Source organism: Pelodiscus sinensis, chromosome 6 (genome assembly GCF_052426305.1).
Source record: "Pelodiscus sinensis isolate ZL-2025 chromosome 6, ASM5242630v1, whole genome shotgun sequence".
Classification (NCBI taxonomy): domain Eukaryota; kingdom Metazoa; phylum Chordata; order Testudines; family Trionychidae; genus Pelodiscus; species Pelodiscus sinensis.
Window position 1 is genome coordinate 11,568,445 of NC_143057.1, and position 20,041 is coordinate 11,588,485.

Consider the following 20,041-nt stretch of genomic DNA (forward strand, 5'->3'; position numbering starts at 1 on the left):
CGAAACTCCACCAGGACGAGGAGAGTAGCCGGCACTGAAGGGAGAGCAGCCTTACCACACACAAGACGCTGCTATAGTATCCCCAGAAGGTGGATATTTTTTACTGCAATTTGTTAATTTTACACTGTATGCCACAGCCCGTGAACACAGGTGATCACAAGCAGAATGCAAGGCAAGCTCCTCTTTCAGGACTAGTAGCTCAAATGCCACACCCTGATTACTAGGAAGAAAATTTGCCTCAGGGATTGACATTGCTACAGGGATTAAGGCGGGGCCACATGCAAAGGAAAAGATGTCGTAAACCATGTGTAACGGCACTAATGGATGACTCCTACATTATCTTTCTAGTTGTGGCAGCTTTGGGACATACATAATCCTCCCATGCATTTGCCTTGTGATCCGTGCTTTCAGCATAAATCACGTGCAGTCCCCATCCTGCATAGTCATGCTCCAGATTTCTGTGTTGTGTTCTCTGGGGCACTGGGCTATGTGTGTTCTTATATTTTTTCACAGCCGCACTCTGCCGCTCTTCGGTCTGAGATCAAGCTCCCATGGAGGAACTGCAGAGCAGCTGAGAAAATAACAGAACGACAGAATTCTCTGCCTTTTTTTGCAGGAGTCATATGAATAGCAAGCTCTGCCCCACTATTAAATAGGCCTCACTCTAAGAAAGGAGCTCTCAGCACAGGATCCCAAATGCCTTTTGTCTGTAGTGGCTAGGGTTGCCAGATGGTTTCAACAAAAATACCAGACACACTTGACATTCCATCACAATCTACATTACATCTTATTTAGAAAATACCGGATATTTCTATTTTCTCATTTTTATTTCCTCAGTTTGTTTCCTGAACAGAAAGCTCAAATACTGGACTGTCCAGTTCAAAACCGGACACTTAGCAACCCTAGTAGCGGTAGCGTATTCTCTCTCCTCAATTTCCTGATCCTTTGCCCCAGCTGGTGATTTGCTAGTACCTTCCCTCTGTGTAGATCCAGTCAATACAAACTTGTCCCAGAGAAAGGAGGGTCTAACCAATACACCTGGCCTACTCAATCCATTTCTTAACTGGGTATTGTTGGGCTAGGGTCAGATCTGCTCCAGTCTCTATGCCTGCAAGGCAAAATCAGTCCCAAGAGGAATGCCTTTCTGACCACATGGCTTTAAATATGGTAAGGAGACCTTTCTTTAATGAGTGCCTGCCTTTAGTCAAGTTAAACGGGGAAACAGGTGGAATTGAGCACATGTATTTAAAGACCGACTTGCTAGCATGCACCAGCGAGTAATTTGAGGATGTGCTCCCTGCAGCCTCTCTGTTGTTGTAGTCTCTGAACACTAATCTGTAATTGTCCTGAAGTTAAAAGAGGATGAAAACTTTGGAGTCATTAAACTGCCCCGGAGCAGAAAGATGAAAGTTCCTCTAAACAGCAGTTGTCTTTTCTATCCAATTTAAAAAAAACCCAAACTAACAGAACTACAGGTCCAATTCTGTTTCCCCTTGTTAGTGATTGTAAGACATCATGGGACTGAACTATAGCTCTCTGTTTTACTGCAAGGGGGAATTAAGATAAATATAAAGATATGGCAAGACCTCTTCTTTCATATGTTCCAAAATGGATTTTGAAAAAGTTTTAGAAAATCCTATGTGAGGAGGAGGGGATTTTTTTAAACAAAGAAAATCAATCCATTTAATTAGGACACTCTCAAGTTCCAAGAAGAAAAATTAAACAGCAAGTTTGTAAGGTATAAAAATACAATTACTTGACGTTTTCAAGAGCTACATCAGAGAAAGAAGATGGACAAGTCAGGGTTCCCTCTAAGATTTTCCATCCATGAGCGGAGAGAGTTTTTCTTGTTCACCAATATTGACGTCATGTGCGCTTGTTCAGATGTGTGCCGCTGTGGCACCTTCCAGTTACAATATGTATATAGTAAGTGCGCACGTGCGCGCGCACATGCACGCACACACACACACACACACACACACACACTTTAAATGGTTATGGAAGCAAAAATACTAAATCAAGGGTTTATTAACAAGGTGCATGACCCTGCACACACTCCTTCCCCCCCCACACACACAACCACCCAGCTTGGCACCCAGTCTCACTCCCATTCACCCTTTCTCCCACTGTTCCTGCATCACGGGCTCCCCAACCCCTGCACCTCCATCCTGTGCACCCTTTGCCACTAACCCTGCATTATGCTTCTTTTGCCCCTGTATTCTGCACAATGCCCCCTTCATCCCAACTCCGCCCTTTCTTCCCAGCCCAATCTAGTCCAAAAAGTGTAGTACAGTAAAACTCCAATAGTCCGGCATCCAATAGTCCGGCACTCCTGATAGTCCGGCATCAAAATGGCAAGAGCCTAGTGAGTGAGCTTCGGCAGAAAATGAGTCACAAGGTAACAGCGGCAGCAGCTGAACTGAGCAAAAAGGGTAAAAAAGGCTTAAAAAAACTAAAACATAACAGTATACCGTATACAGTATGTACAATAAAAAGGGCTACGAACACTTTATATACAGTATATAATGCATACAGTATATATATAACCAGTTTATAGTACCTCCTGATAGTCCGGCATATCTGATAATCCGGCACCACTTAGGTCCCATAGGTTCCGGATTATCAGAAGTCTACTGTAATTTGTAGAGCACAACAAATGCTCCCCATTGACTCCAAAGCTCATTCTGCAGTTACAAGTTAATGAATTTAGGAATATCAACCAGAAAATTTCATCCAGCTCTTTTTCTTCAGTTCACATTATTACACTGTATATAGGACACAATGTAGTTATTGATTATATTTCTTATAGTATCTGCATGATTTAGACCCCAGTGAATCATAGAAAAGTCCCTTTCATATGTCATCATGAACTTCATATTGATTTAGCATCTATACAAAATAATCGATATTCATTAACAAATTTTTAGTTGCCTCTACACACAGAGGGTGCATCTACATTTCCCCGTTTTTCCAGAATAACGGCCATTATTCTGGTAAAACAATGCCAGTGTCCACACAGCAATTGCGTTATTTTGAAAGAAAATCGAAATAACAAAGCGCTTTTTCTGACATTGATAAACCTCATTCCTTGAGGAATAACACCTCTTCCGAAAACGCTTTTTTTGGAAGCGCGTGTGTGTGTGGACGCTCCACTGCTGCTGTCAAAATAGTTCCTCACCAGGGCCATTCTAAAGTTATTCCTCCCCAGTGCCTCCTGGGACTTTAAGTCTAGATAGTATGTCCACATTAGGGGAGCCTGCCTCGGACTTTCCTGTAGTGTGGATGCTCTATTTCGAAATAAGCTTTTCCAGAAGATACCTTCTGGAAAAGCTTATTCCAAAAGAAGCTTGCAGTGTAGATGTACCCAAAGCGTGCACATGCGCGCATGCACATGTGTGTGTGTGTGTGTGAGAGAGAGAAATAACTTCCATTTTAGGGAGAAAAATAGTCATTGGGACAATCAACACTATTGACATGACTGATGCCTTCAGAAGTGGCAAGAATATAGAGGGTCAGTGTGGTTCCAGCTCTTAAATAAATATGAACAGGGAGCAGAACATTTCTCTAGTCACCTGCCATCTATTTTAACCTTCAGATAACTGCAGGTTGGGACCTTTTGAGATTCCAAGGCTGAGCCCTTTAGTGAAGCTGGACCTAGGGCACCCCATTACACAGCCCCAGCTCTGGCCCTCTGGCCCTGGCTGCTAGAGCAGACACCAGAGTGGGGCCCCCCCATGCAGCTCTGGCCCTGGCTGGGGACACTGGACAGGTGCTGCCACCGCATGAGGCTTGGCTGCAGCTCTGGCCTGGCCAGGGCCACTGAAGCCAGCTGCCACACGACCCATGGCTCCAACCCTCGGGAAGACTGAAGCTACGGCCAGGACTGCAGGGGGGCTGCCCTGCTGCTCCTGGAACAAGTCACCCCTCCCACCTCGCCCTGCCTTGGAAAAGCTGAGCAACCATTGCATGACTCTGCTCAGGAGGTGGGTGGGCCTGAAATTCTTGGTGTGTTCCCGCTCAGGTCTACACTTTACAGGGAACACTGGGGCAAGGTGGCATCTTTTTTGGATGAACTTTTGTTGGTGAGAGACACAAGTGTTCAAGATTACACAGAGCCCTTCTTTACATCTGGGCCAAAAACTTCGGTCCACTAAAAGATATCTGGCACCCCTAAATTGAAGCACCCCAAATCACCAGTCATACGAAAATCCAGGCTATCAAAACTTGCTTTGTTAAGAAGGTGCCATTTATATTCAGTCGGTTCTCTGACCATGCTGTACTTAAACTCACTGCCACTTCAGTCCACCGGATTCAGCTCTGTTGGTTCATTATTTTTAAAACTGTCTTAATACAAGCCCCCCCCCAACCAGACCTTCACCCATTGTTCTATTCTCTAACCTTTTAGGTTTCCGCAGGCTCTATAGCAGAAACCGTGAAAGACAGAGTGATCGACTCCCGACTGCAAGCATATGTCACCAGGCCAGGCTTGTTCACTTGCATTGCCACCAACAAGCACAGCAAAACCTTTGGCACAGCAAAAGCTGCAGCAACAATCAGTGTGTCAGGTATGCTGAAGAGAAAAGGCTTTTAATAAGTAACTTGCCACCAATCATTAGCATTCTTCTTTCAGGAGGAAATAGTAGGAGAAGGAGCTTTGGAGGATGTGAAGGGCTGCACTTAATAATAATTTACAGTGGGTTAAATTTGACCACAACGTCAACCCCCTGCTGGGTTATTTCCTGATATATCATTATACTTCAAAGACTGGCCCAGCTGTCGTTTCCTGCTTACTTGCTGTTGTCTTGCAAGGTCTGTGTAAGGGTTTGTCTACACTGCCACCCTAGTTCGAACTAGGGTGGCTAATGTGGTCATTCAAACTTGCAAATGAAGCCCGGGATTTAAATATCCCAGGCTTCATTTGCATGTTCCCGGGCGCCGCCATTTTTAAATGCACAGTAGTTTGAATTACCTGCCTGCGGCTACACGCGGCATAGGCTAGATAGTTCGAATTAAAGCTCCTAATTCGAACTACCATTACTCCTCCTGCAATGAGTTTGAACTAGGGTGGCAGTGTAGACATACCCTAAGCTAGTCCATGTGGAACAAAGTCACAATATTAATATCACCAAACAGCAAAGTGAAAATAGCCTTAATGGGCCACTAGCATCTTATGTTTTATACACACTCTCTAAACTGTACCCTTGTGAGGAGACCTCCTGTGTGGTGAACTGGGAAATGTGGAGTGTAATAAAGCAGGAGGAACTACTGAACATTGGAGGATAATCTGAGGGCCCAGTTCATTCCTGCACTGGCACGATCAGGGTTTGTTTCCACTTACGCTGAGATAGACACTCTGGAGATCAATCTTCCAGGGTTTGATTTATTAGGTCTAGTAAGGACCCACTAAATCGACCACTGATGGTGCCCCTGCTGACTTTGGTGCTCCACTGAGTTGTGAGAAGGAAGGGAAGTCTTTGGGAGAGTTTCTCCTGTTGGTCTCCCACAGTGCAGTAATTCAACCTAAGAAGTGTTGACTCCAGCTATACTATTCTCGTAAAGGATGTTGCGTATCTTAGGTCGACTTTTCCCCCAGTATAGACTTGGCATCAGGAACCAAAAACCACAGTTTGCTGGGCCCTTCCCCTATTCAGGAGTTGCTAGGATAATGGGAAAACAAAGCAAGACTTAGAGCTGCTTGCAAGAAAACACTTCAGTCTTGATGGCAGTTACCATAAGCCCTGAATAAGGGGCTGTGTGTAGCTGTAGTGCCCACGGAACAAGCCAATCATAATTCAGGCTAGGTCTATACTAGACTCAGAAGGTCAGCTTAAGGAACACAACTCCAGCTATATAAACAACATAGCTGGTATTGACACACCATAACCCGAGCTTGGTGCCATCTTCATAGTGGGAGCAAATGTTCCCGTCAGCTTCCCTTGCTCCTCATGAGTTGACAAGTAGTGTCACCGACCAGAGGTAACCTCAGCATTTGATTTAGCTGGTCTTTACTAGACCTGCTAAATCAAATGCAAGAAAATTAATTTCCAGGATGGTAAATATAAACCTGGCCTCAATCTAGGGTTCCCTCTTGCTCCAGGAGAGAAATGATCTGTAACAGCCCCTGATTGGGAGCATATTACTTCTCTCTTTGTGTTAGCTCAGTTGTGTACACTAGCTTATTGTGGAAGATAAAAGTAGAGCTCCGTTCATTCTCAATCCCCACCTGTAAACTCTGCCCAACTGTGGGTGCTCTTTCCCACATGCAGTGCTGATGTCCAACACAAGCATACAGGGTAAGTCACAATTTAATCTTTATGGCATTACACTGTGTGGACACCAACTGCTGATTTTGTATGACCTACCACCCACACCTACCGCTAGAGTCAGTGCCATTGGTACTTGGATCACCATGATCCATTTCAGCCATAATCTCTCGGAAAAAAAGCCTTCCTGTTCCTAATGTACTCTCCTTCCTGTCTTCTCCAAATACATCCAGGAAAGAAGGTCTTGGCCTCCCTTTCCTTTAGAACAGAGAAATCACTGACAGAAGAGGGTGACAGAACATTTTCTAGATGAATTGTAAGTTTTTTTGTTCAAGAGAAATGGGTAAAAGGCCACTAACAAATTTTTTCCCTTTTCTTTCCTAAACCTGACCCCTGTCGTGGCTGAATCATGCGCCATTCCAATAGAATGGAGGTAAGACTGTGTTTTCTTGTCTGTTGAGGGTTTGGGCTAGGAAGGCAATGAGAAGAGACGAATTATGAACAAAGAAGAGGTTTATTATATATTACCTAAACTAAGGATAAAATGTATTGAAGCAAGAACAGCATCTTGAAGAGGTTCTCAAATGTGTAACCATATTGATGTTGCACAGATTGATACTGGGAATTGGCTTCTAAATGAATTAAAACTGTTTCTAATTGAGCCAATATACTTAATTCTGTTCTTGGTTTAACACTTGAAACTTTATTGAATTCTTTCTGTTGTAGGTACGAATTATACCAGCAGCAGAATATGGCCTCATGTATATATACTGAACAAATTATTTTTAATATAATCACTAGTCCTGCAAACTTCTATTAATAGAAGATTTAGAAAATTGTTCAGAGCAATATTAGGAATGGGCAAACACGTTTGGATAAAATAAGAAGTAACTTGGATCTCTGCCTAATGGTTTCATTCTTTTTGTAAGCATTGGCTAGCTCTGTTTTTAAAAACATTAAACACACTTCTGCATGGCCTGCTTTCAAATAGGACTGGAAGCAAAACTCCAGGATTAACGGGAAATATAAAACAAGATCTAGTAGTCCACAGAACTGTAACCCATTAAACTGGGAGCCTGCCACTGTCTTATTTAGGGTACGTTTACACTGCACACTCCTTACGGCAACATGAAGCATACATCCATTGCATGCCCCCCTCTAGCATAAATATAAACTGCAGTGTAGACAGTGGGGCATTGATTACTTGAATAAAGATACACCTGACAACTCTCTAGATGCCCAAGCAGTGCCACCTCTGTCTACATTACAATTTTAGTATCCTGCTGAGCTGATGGAGTCTTTCCCTGGCACAGGGGAAGGCTTTGGCTGGGCGGAACAGTGGGGAACGCTCTAATAATTTCCCCACTGCCGGAAAAGACTCCAGAAAGTGAAGGAGGTGTCCCTGGTAGGGGAAGGCCTTTGGAAAAGGCTCTGGCATCAGTGCCACTGCCCGAGCCTTTCCCCATTAACTGCTGTGCCTGGCCTTTCTCTGCAGTGTGGACACAGCTTGCTTTATACCGCAGTGGTGTGCAGCTACATGTATCTTACATGCTGCCACCACCAGTGGTGTACAGTGTCGGCAGCTCCTTAATGATCTTGAGCAAGACGCCCCGTCTGTAAAATGGGGATGGTAAGCTATAGTTAGGAATAACGTACGGGCCACTTGTGCTCTCACACAATTCTTTTACCATTTATTATATATCCAGCCATTAAAACATCTATCAATCTTTATCAAACCTCTGTAAGCTAATCATAAATGGAACCTGAATTGAAAGTGACTAAAATTATTGTGGTATACTCATCCAGTTGAAACCAAGGGCTACGTCTAGACTACATCCTTTTTTTGTAAAAGGGATGTAAATTAGACGTATCGCAATTGCTAATGAAGCGGGGATTTAAATCTCCCCCGCTTCATTAGCATAAAAATGGCTGCCGCTTTTTTCCGGCACGGAGCTTTGCTGGGAAAAAGTGCCAGTCTAGACGCAGATCTTGCGGGGGAAAAAAGCCTTTTCTGAAAAATCCCTTATCCCTTATTTCAAAGAGGGATAAGGGATCTTTCAGAAAAGGCTTTATTTTCCGCAAGACCCGCGTCTAGACTGGCACTTTTTTCTGGCAAAGCTCCGTGTCGAATAAAAGCGGCAGCCATTTTTATGCTAATGAAGCGGGGGAGATTTAAATCCCCGCTTCATTAGCAATCGCGATACGTCTAATTTACATCCCTTTTACGAAAAAGGGATGTAGTCTAGACGTAGCCAAGGAGTATTAGAAAATAATATGGGAATCTAATTTGAGATTTCCCCTCTGATTTCCAGAATGAAAATATCATGGATATATTTGGTTGAGCCTTTTCAAATTCCTTCCTCATAGAATTGGACATTTACTCCATGAATTCGGCCCTTGTTGTCTCTTCACAATTAATCCATGAGAAGAGTTCAATTTTCAGCATTTGGGATTCCATTCTACTGGACACAGATTTTAGATGTACATCTTTCAATCTGCATCTCCACACAAATTCTTTGCAGCAACCGTTCCTTTCGGCAGTTGCAGTTCAGAATCCACATTTTGTGCTACATGAGGAGGCACCAAATGAACATATTATTGTTTCTGCTCTGTGGTTAGATGTCTGTCTGTGGCTCTTAACTTAGTTTTAAGATAACCACGCATACACATTCTTCTGAGGTCTCTGAACACAAGGGAAATGTCATACTTACACTGATTGTTGCTATCAAGCTATGCCTGTGGGCCGCCTGCCATAACAGTAGCTGGTTTCACAGCTGACCAATGGAATCCTATGTGTGCACTTACCCCTTCCAACTTTCTCTCGCTAAGGGTGTGGAGGAAGTTCCGCACCCATTAATCACAAAAACAGCAAAATAGTAACATTTTATAAGAAAATAATATGACTGTTCAAAGAAGGCAGTGACCCTGCCATGTTTCACACTCTAACAAGCATTGCTTCAGTGTACCCGCTGACACATAGTGCTGATTTGGAAACTTACCCTCCATCATATTTTCTTGGAGGGGCAACAGCATACTAGCAGAAGGCATATTCAGGCAGAGGCTGACTGATGCAAGCAGAAGTATCCTGGTCACCCCTCTGAGCATGCACAGAAAGTTGTGGTGGCAATATTCAAATTACTGCCATCATCAGTGAGTTACCATTTTTTCAGCAAATGTTAAACAAACTCCAAAAAGGCTTGAGATTGTCCCCAAAGCCATGCAATTAAGAAATGGAGCATAGCCAGAAAATGTCATCAGATTGCTATGAAAATTGTTTCTGAAAACCATTGAAATCAGGATTGGAAAAGGTTCATCCATTTGACTTATTTATTCCCTTGTCACTACTGTTTCAGTTTTCTCAAGGGAGGAAAAATCATACTGGCAATGGGTAATTTGTGGAGGGGGGAACAAATAAAAGGAAAATATACAGACAGCTCCACTGGCTTTTCCAAATAGTTAGCATGTTGCAAACTGAACCCCACTGACCTCTGTTAAACTGACTGAAAGAACAACAAGGACAGCTGTCGCCAAGCCTCATCCCTCTGCAGTTTGAAAGCTCTCTGGTTAAAGTCAAGGCAAAATGTGCCCAGGTGCATGCTCAGACACTCCTACTCTCTAACTGCTAGTGGCTGGATGACTCATAGGGGTGTGGATATCTTCACATGAAAACAAAACTCCACATGTTTGCATTCCTTGACAGCAATCCCAGCCTATCTGACAGCTACTCAATTAGCTCCTTTAAGTAAAGCTGATTGATACAGGCAATTCTTGAATTTACGATGTTTGGCGTACAACGAACAGCAGTTACGATGGTTCTGAACTGACACCCTGCTCTGACTTACGATATTGGTTTCGACTTTACAATGCTCAGTCCTGCAATGGAGTGGATTGCGGTTCTGAGTTACGACATTTTGACTTAAAACTCAATTTTCAGGAACTAATTGTGCCAAAAGGCCTGTAATTATAAACCTTATACATTGTCATGCTTTCTTATTACACTTACACTGAACTAGGCCAGAGCCTTCTGCTTCTAGTCTACACGGGAGACCAGAACTGCATCAGTGAGGGAAAATACGTTTTTCCAGATCTAAGAAAATATTGGAGTAGAGGGGGTTTGGTTTGAATGTTGGGCTGTGTTTGAAATTGATTGCCTATGCTGAATTACAACTGCTGTCCTAGGGCTTCCATGCACAGATGTCTCCTGCAGTGCCATACGCTCATGCTCCTGGCAGAGTGGAAATCTTGTGTGGTTCCATGTTTGGATTCCACTTGATTATTCTAATAGCATATTTGTGCTGCTGCTTTGTCACTGTCTAATTAGCCTTATGAATACTGTCTTACGTTTACTTTTATGTACCTTCCCTCCCCTCTTCTCCTGCAGCAAACTGTACAAGGGCGATACAGGCTACTGCAGCACATACAGAGGTGAGGTGTGTAGTGCTATCTTGGCGAAGGATGCTCTTGTTTTCTTCAACTCCTCCTATGCTGACCCAGAGGAGACCCAAGAGCTGCTTGTTCAAACTGCCTGGACTGAACTGAAAACGGTGAGTTCATTCTGCCACCCAGCTGCTGAGTCTCTGCTGTGTAACTACATCTTCCAGGAGTGCAATCCCTCAGGAGTTGGACCGGCTCCAAAGCCCGTGTGCAGGTAAAAAACACTCACCAGCTGGGCATATTTCAGAGAGGGTGGGTGGTGCCGGTGGTGGGGGAGGTTTGTCAGGACGAGAAGTGGGGATGGAAAGGAAGAGCAAGAAAATGTCCTTTTGAATGGTTAAATGGTGTATGGGATTTTTCTTTGCCCCAGTTTTAGCTTTGTTCATCTGCTCATGGTGATTCCGAACTGCCCCACTGCACACAGATGTCAAGTTTACTCTAACTGCAGTGAGCTCTTTGTAATAAGGAGAATGCTGGGAAGGCATCAGTATTAAAGAGCAAAAGCACTTTCAAAAATATCCTACTGGGTTTCTCTCTGACAAGCAAAAGAGGTTTAACTAATGAATGAGTTAATGCCCATAAAACGGTCTGAAAAAGAATCCTACTTACAGTACTATGTAAACGCAGTGGCTGTGTCTAGACTGGCATGATTTTCCGGAAATGCTTTTAACGGAAAAGTTTTCCGTTAAAAGCATTTTCAGAAAAGAGCGTCTAGATTGGCACGGACGCTTTTCCGCAAAAGCACTTTTTGCAGAAAAGCGTCCGTGCCAATCTAGACGCGCTTTTCCACAAAAAAAAGCCCCGATCACCATTTTCGTGATCGGAGCTTTATTGCGGAAAACAAATCTGAGTTGTCTACACTGGCCCTTTTGCGCAAAAGTTTTGTGGAAAAGGACTTTTGCCTGAACGGGAGCAGCATAGTATTTCCGCAAGAAACACCGATTTCTTATAGTAGGAAGTCAGTGCTTTTGTGGAAATTCAAGCGGCCAGTGTAGACAGCTGGCAAGATTTTCCAGAAAAGCGGCTGATTTTCCGGAAAAATTGGCCAGTCTAGACACAACCTAAATATTTTATTTGTAAGGGGCCACATCATAAGGTTGTTATTCAAAGTAAGGTCAGAGCATGGGCTGCAAGATTTGGCTATCCCAGTAAAACACACATAATATTTAATGATTTTAACTATTGTAGCAAAGTTCTGGCTGTGCTCTAGGGGTTCTGCACTCCTTAGGTGGTTATTCTAGGCCTCAGAGGCTCGCTGTGACCCTAGTCGCTGCCTCTTGTGTCTTTCTAGAGGTCTGGGTTACAGCTTACTGAGTCATTTTCATCACTGGCAAAGTCAATGAATGGGGAGAGGGAGATCCCTCCATAATTCCTGGACCACCTTCTCTCAGAATCAGGTCTTTCTGTGGTGCAGGGAAGTTGGGAGGAATGTGGGTTCGCCCACTACTCTGGGATTTGGCCCAGCAACCCTAGGCAGTGGCAACTGTTCAGGTTTTTCCTATAGTCCCAAGACAGCAGCCTTTTTCAGTTGGCTACTTCCCCAAACGCTCCCTCTATTGTCTTTTCTCTGGTACCTGACTGAATCTTTCCCTTCTCTGCAAACACACTTCTTCCTCTTGGTCCATCCCTCTTCTCCTTCCCCCTTCCTTACCTGGGGGGAACCTTTCAAAGGAGCACACCAGGCTTTAATTGGCTGCAGGTGCTTGATTAACAGCTGGCCTAAAGGAGCAGGCTAATTAGCCTCAGGTGTCTACCTGCCTTAATTACAGGGCAGCAGTCTCTGGGAGCTTATTCAGGGAATAGAGAACTATTTATCCAGCACCCCGTATACTTACATTCCATCAAACGGCGACAGCCAGCTTGTCTGGGTCTGTCAAACTATGTTCAGGAAAAATGTCAAATTAACATTTATCAGATCAGCAGTCACACTCCTGAAATCTTTGTTCAGCCAAATCTCTCTCTGGCAGGAATGGTAAATAGTGGCTTAAGCCACTTAAGCCAAACAGTCAAATGATCTCTAATTACCGTTACCTCTATTGTTACATAGGGAGCAGCTATCCCTGTCAATGATACATCTACCCAAAATATTCACCTCTTTCAGTGCAACTCCCTCAGCATCTCTAGAACCAAGTCATTTAGGGAAATCCCTGTATGAAATATGATAATGAAGTGTGCATTATAATTGGTGAATATATTATAGGATTCGCTAATCCACACAGCAATTGATGTAACAAGAAAGTACATACTTATAGTGATAAGTAGGTTTCAAGTTTAAACCAAACAAAGGGAAGTTTTTCTTCACGCAGCATACAGTCAACCCATGGAACTCCTTGCCAGAGGATGTTGTGAAGACCAGGACTTTAGCAGGGTTCAAAAAAGAACTAGATACATTCATGGAGGTTAGGTCCATCAATACTTATTAGCCAGAATGGGTAGGAGTGGTGTCCTTACCCTCCATTTATCAGGGGCTGGAAATGGATGACAGGAGAGGGATCACTTGATGATTGCCCATTCTATTCACTCCTTCTGGGGTATCTGGTATTGGCCACTGTTGGAAGACAGAATACTAGGCTAGGTGGACTTTTGGTCTGACCTGGTATGGCTGTTCTCATAGAATCATAGAATCATAGAATAATAGGATGGAAGGGACCTCGAGAGGTCATCGAGTCCAGCCCCCCGCCCTCAAGGCCAAGCTCCGTCTACACCATCCCTGACAGATGTCTATCTAACCTGTTCTTAAATATCTCATGTTTTTATGATACACACTAACCATGTAGCAGCCCAGTCCTGAGAATGCAATACCCCTCAGCCTATTGTCAGTCTATGCAACAATATTTATATTTAAATCAGTCTCAGTGAATTTGCCAGATACGGTTTTCTGAGTTGCTGTATTAAATATTACACCTACTACATTCCATTCCCCTCATCTACAAGTGGCCCTCTATGGACTGAGCTCTAAAGCCTCAAGGGAAGTTCTGTGCCTACAGCACATGAAAAATTATGGACCAAAGACTAAGCTACTGTACAAGAATCTCGATCCTGCACCAGCTGAGGCTCTGTCTTGGTGGGCCTAAGGGTTTGCAAGAGAATTCACAATTAATAGATTAGTCTGGAATGATCCATGTCAAAATCCCAGCTGTTCTTTGCCAATGGTTTCATTACCACTCTGCAGATGCACAGAGAATTAAATATTTATATATACTTGTTCCATTATTTTAATATGGATTGAGGTCAGAGATGTCATGCAACTACGCCCTCTTCCTGTTTTAAGGTATCAAAAAGCCGCACCACAATAGTCTTCTCCAGAACTGCAATACTGGTACATCTTGTGTGATCTTTGATTTCTGAAATGTAATTGTCAATGGTTCTGAGCCCTTGGCTGCATTTTATGCAGTCCTCTTGAGTTGTATATATTAATTTGTCCAATTATGCTGTCTGCTCTTTATCAACAGCCATACCACTGGCCAGACCTCACCACTTTTCAAATCTTGTCAAATTCCATTTTTAAATAAGAAATTGTGACATCAGAAATAAATCAGCCAATAATTGTATGCTTCATAGGTGGGCATTAGCAGGCTTGCTTACATTCTGAATATATCAGAAGCACTGCACATTTATGGAAATAATAAATATGTAGCATAAATCAGGGTGAAACAGAAGGAAATGTGTGTTCTGTTCCACTTCAGTTAGATTACGATGTAGTTTCAGGACCTATCCAAAACTGCTTATACCTTTGCAAGAACAGTTGGTGATACATAGCCACTAAAGAATGGGAATGCAATTCTGCCAATCACTGAATAGGGCATTTGAGTGTTGTAGGTACCTGTTTTCTATCTTTCAACTAAGTTTTCTCTGAAAAATTCCCAATAATTATATGCTTCGTAGCTGGGCATTAGCAGGCAAGTAGGAGGCGTAACAGAGAAAATCAATGAGACCAAACCCCCCAGTGATAAGTGTGCAACTCCTGTTAACTTCAGTAAGAATCACACCCAGGTAAATGAGGACAGAATTGAAATCTTCACCTGAGATTCTCAAAGCCCAACCACCATTCTCTTTCAATGAGATGGGGGTGCCTGACTCATTTAGACTTATTGGAAAATCTCACCCTTTCTATTCTGGTCATCGTCTTTGTCATGAATATTGGCAGTTTTCATGCTTCTGTGTGTAAAGCCAACAAACCCAGGTTGTCAGCAGGTGGGACCGAACCTGCAACTTTACAGGCTAAAGCCATGAGCCTCTATTCCTGAAACAACTGAAAAATATTAAGCATTTTTTAAAATTCAATAATTCATTTACCTATCACTTTCAAAGAATAACCTAGGATGCCAAGCATCGGAGAGTCTGCTTTTTATCTATTATTACTTATTATTCATAATATTATTATTAACACTTCTATTGACTTCGTACTAGCGATCTCATCCATGTGGGAGTTGCATTGTACTACAGGTGCTCTGTATAGGTCTATACAGGTGCTCTGTATAGGTCTCTGTCCTAAAGAGATTACAATGAAAAAGACAAGACATAGCAGGTGGAGGAGACAATTGAAGAGACCAGAGCAGGGAGATGAGATAAAAAATAGGATGTGCACAATTCTCAGACAATTGGGTGCAGTAATGGCAGCTGACCACCTGTTATCAGATTGCAGTTTTCTGCATGCATAACAGCAGAAAGGTGACTTTTGAGGCAGGACAAGAGGTGAAAGAGACCCACAGACACAACGCATTGTCATTTGATGGTTGCAATAAACGTCTGGGGGAAAGCTGGTGTGAACCCATGCTACGAGTGGTACTTGGAACCGAGGGCAGCTTCACAAAAATGTAGCTTCAAGGATTTCCCTAGAGCACATGTTTTATGCAATGTCTCCATTACAATTTATGGGGCAGATTCATAGCTTGTGTAAATCAGCATGGCCCCAGGGAAATCAATGGAGCCTTGCTGATTTTCCCCAGCTAAGGATCTGTTTGCATAACTTCTGTGTGTGCACCATTGTGAATGCAGTGTTTGTCAGCAAGCTATTGACCGTCTATTTCACTGTTCTTTGTAAAATAATGTAGAGAGCATTGTCTTGCGGTAAAGGATCTCTACTGCTTTAAGGAATGGCTCTCAATGGAGGAAAATGCCCAGAAAGGAATTTACAAACCAGGACTAATGCTGCTCACTCTGCCTGAATGCAATAGACTTCCCAGCCTGCACCAGGATCCCAAGGCCTGCACCAGGACTCCGTATTTTGGTAACTGCAACTGCTACTGTCCATTTGCATAGACCGTGTCCTAAATGGAGTCATGACTGGGGAGGAGGGGAAGGCCTGGAGCCAGTGAGGGAATCAGGACTAAAGTGTGATCCAGATTACGCCCTAAGAATGTGGTGACTCCTCCTCCCCAAAGAGGGATTATGAGCCAGCACCATACCAATACTGCTCCCTGTCCTTGGACTCTTATCTGTGGTGGATTCATCAGAGTTTTGGGGGTCAGGTATCAGTCTATATAGCTGGAAGGGGCTTTGGCCACAAATTGTAGCCGTGCATCATCTTTCATTCTCCTGTAGCCTGTGTGTGAAATGTCATATTCTGTGCAGTACAGAACGAATGCCACAACCGTTGTTTGTTTATTTGGTCTGATTCCAATGTCCAACCCACCCAAAACCCAGCAGCCCTATTTTAGAACACTGGTCCCAAAAAACAAACTTGTTGCTCAAACCAATTTTGTTAATGATAGTGTTGCCACTTTGAAGAACTGGCATATGTACTGAGAAACTAGTCTTTAGCGCGCTTCTGGGAAAGAATGTTTTCCCGCAACACGCGAGAGAACTGATAGTAGCTGTGCCATTGAACCACGATTTCAGTTAGAATATCTGTTGCTTACTTCTTGTTGTTTTGTGTTTTTTTATTTTTCAGATTTTAACACAGAAAATACAACCAGTAAGTAGATTCCCTTCAGGTTTAGAACTGGAGTCCTTGAACTGGTCTAGTTGTTTAAAAACCTATGCTGCCTACTCTCATATCATCTGTGGTGGGGAAGATTTCTTCAGCCCCAAATACCTATTGGAATTAAGTTATTACCTACAAATCCCAGCTTTCATTTAAAACAAGTAGCTTTCAAACTTAGGGAAAAAATGTGATCCCCAAACTTACCAACACCAGGAGGCAAATAACAAGAGCCAATAGTTGATTCATTTTTAAATCTTGTGATTTTTTTTTAAAGCCAATCTTATTATTTTGGAGGGCCTTGACTCATGGATTTTGAACACGCGGGGAGTGATAAATTCAAAGATGTTGCATGTTTTGAATATTTGCAATATACTTTTTCATCATGATGTGTCAAGATTTTTGCAACATGAGGACTCTTTGGCTGTTCATACCTCCTGTGGAGCTTTCGATTTGATAAACTGTGACGATTTAGCCTTTGTATGGGTTGAAATGTGTGTATGCAACTCCTTGGTGTGATGCCAAAAGCTCTTCATAAAAACTGAGTTAAACTCAGTGTCTTGAATGTGTAGCTTGCCCACAGATAAACTAAACAGAACAAAAAGGAAGAAAGAATGTGGAAGGGCAAAGGAAAGGAAGGGAGAAGTGGTAGAAGTGTGCAGAGAAAAGAAATGAACCCCCAGAAGCCTAATCTCCTGTACTTTTGTTTCCACCCTTGGGAGTGCTCAAATTGAGAGGCACCCAATGCAAACAGAGGAAAAACTGGGAGGCAAACATAGGTTTTTCCGCATAATACTCTCTCTCTCCCTACAGCTACGGTTTGGGTTCCAGAATCAGCCATACAAATCCCTCAAGCACTTCCCTATTATAATGTGCTGTGAACAATAGCTTGATTCATTACAGCTGCTCTAAATCCTGCTGTTTTGATACAAATCTTTGCATAAGGCATACAGCTGTAGTCTTTCCCCTGCTCAGAGAGGAAGGTGTGTGTGTGTGTGTGTGTGAGGGAGAGAGAGAGAGAGGCATGTGTGTGTATATATGAGAGAGAGCAATTAACTTTCCCTCGTTACTTTTGGGTCAGGGTTTTAAATGCTGTGGTAGGTCAGAAGAGAGACTGTGAAAATGTGCTACTTTTCTGTGTAGTGTTGCTGGCATTTCACAAAGGACATCATCTTATTCAGCTGATTTCCCCTTCTTTCCTTGTACATTTCAGTCACATCTGCTGGCTTTTAGGACAAAAGTAGGATTTAGGTGCCTTTTTTTATAGTATCATTGCCAATCCATACAACTATGGGAGAATGAGCTGGATTGTATTCCAATGCATACATCATCAGTGGAGTTACTATTAACTAAATTCCAAATACAAAATCTCTGTTTCTCCTTGCTTTTTCCTATGGGCTGTTAGCTGTGTAAGAGGCATCCTTGTTTCCTAGTTTCTCATCACTCTTAAAGAGAAAGCAGGGGCTACTTTTTTTTAGTAATTGGTTCCAACTCCAAAAGGTCACTAGAAAGTGTCTCACAAACATTACATGGATATTTATTTCAGATGTGGTGAGAGTCCCAAATGGGAGGGCCTGGGTCACTTACTTTTGTCAAGAAACAGGCTAATGCTTTTGCAGCATCTGGGTACCAGATCAATAGTTAAATAAGTTTCAGATATTATTCACTGTGCCCTTGAAAAGAAAACTCCTAAAATATTTATTCTGTGCTGCTAGGATATTGTCATTGTAGGGTGTGACAAGTGGTTTCTTTTCTCTGCCCAGTGTGTAATGTAGAGAGCCCTGCAAGAGCTGTACTGAGACTACAGAAAATAAAACTATTGCAATACAGGCAGTCCCCGGGTTACGTACAAGATAGGGACTGTAGGTTTGTTCTTAAGTTGAATCTGTATGTAAGTCGGAACTGGCGTCCAGATTAAAGACACTGCTGAAACTGACCGCCAGTTCTGACTTACATACAGAATCAACTTAAGAACCCCAGGCGTCCCCAAGTCAGCTGCTGCTGAAACTGATCAGCAGCTGATTCCAGGAAGCCCGGGGCAGAGCAACTCTGCCTCGGGCTTCCTGTAGTCAGCGCTGGTCAGTTTCAGCAGAAGCTGACTTGGGGACGCCTGGGGCAGAGCAGCTGGGGTGCTACTGGACCAACCCAGCAGCACCCCATCTGCTCTGCCCCAGACGTCCTGATTCAGCCGCTGCTGAAACTGACCAGCAGCGGCTGAATCAGGACCTGGGGCAGAGCAGCTGGGGTGCTGCCGGGTTGGTCCAGTAGTGCCCACGGGCGCTGCAGGACCAATCGGCAGCACCCCAGCTGCTCTGCCCCAGAGTCCAAAACAAAAGCCTGGTCTGCTGGGGGGGGGGGGGCACACTAGCTGCGCCCCCCCCCCCCCCAGCAGACCAGGGACACGGGGAGCAGAGCCGCAGCGGCAGCGGGGTGCCGCGCCTCTGAGGCTTTGCTCTGGCAAAGCCTCAGAGGCGAGGGACCCCGCCACGGCTGCGGCTTCAGTCTGGGTGCCTGTGGTCTGCTGGGGACGGTCCCCAGCAGACCACAGGCACCCTGACTGAAGCTGCAGCCGCGGGGGGTCCCGCGCCTCTGAGGCTTTGCGCGGGGAACTGCCGCTGCTGCCGCTCCAGTCTGGGTGCCTGTGGTCTGCTGGGGACGGTCCCCAGCAGACCACAGGCCCCCGGACTGAAGCCGCAGCCGTGGGGGGGTCCCGCGCCTCTGAGGCTTTGCCAGAGCAAAGCCTCAGAGGCGCGGGGAACCGCCGCTGCTGCCGCTTTGACTGAACCCCCGCGGCTGCGGCTTCAGTCAGGGTGCCTGTGGTCTGCTGGGGACCATCCCCAGCAGACCACAGGCACCCAGACTGGAGCGGCAGCAGCGGCGGTTCCCGCCCTTCTGAGGCTTTGCTCTGGCAAAGCTCAGAAGCGCGGGAACCCACCCGGTGCCCCTGGTCTGCTGGAGACGGTCTCCAGCAGACCAGGGGCACCGGAGCAGCTTACGAACGGGGCTTTCTCGCCCCGACTTCCGGGGCGAGAAAGCTCCGTTCGTAAGTGCGGATCCGACGTAAGTCGGATCCGCGTAAGTCGGGGACTGCCTGTAATTGGGGCTTGAAATGCAAGAGATTAAGGAATACATGATCATTGATGATGCATTTGATTTACTGGGTTCTTTTGAACTTGTATTATAAATGTCCAGTTTAAATATTTATACCTGAAACCATATTCTGCATGTATCCTACAGATGAAGAATGGGTAAAACCTGCTTAGATAAAATAGGAGGCCAAATCTTTCACTCCAAACACAGACTGAATGTCAAACAAATCTTCCCTGAAATTCAACATGTTAGTGTCACTTTTCACGCTATTCCCAAATGTCCCTTCTCTCCACTTCTGGGCTACGTCTACACTGGCCCCTCTTCCGTAAGG

The 20,041-nt window shown here is 44.2% G+C and overlaps 1 protein-coding gene across 4 annotated transcripts in view; it reads left to right on the forward strand.

The window, feature by feature from the left end:
- MUSK (muscle associated receptor tyrosine kinase) overlaps window positions 1–20,041 on the forward strand; it is an 84,942-nt gene that overhangs the window by 48,083 nt on the left and 16,818 nt on the right. Inside the window, exons 7-11 of one of the 4 annotated variants that reach the window (XM_006117991.5) lie at window positions 4,406–4,565; window positions 6,690–6,696; window positions 10,645–10,911; window positions 15,752–15,927; window positions 16,591–16,614. In XM_006117991.5, coding sequence (XP_006118053.3) covers window positions 4,406–4,565; window positions 6,690–6,696; window positions 10,645–10,911; window positions 15,752–15,927; window positions 16,591–16,614 — 634 coding nt within the window. Of the gene's footprint in view, window positions 1–4,405; window positions 4,566–6,689; window positions 6,697–9,150; window positions 10,912–15,751; window positions 15,928–16,590; window positions 16,615–20,041 lie in introns of those variants that run through there. The other 3 variants (XM_075931441.2, XM_075931442.2, XM_075931440.2) reach the window with 3 other exon arrangements.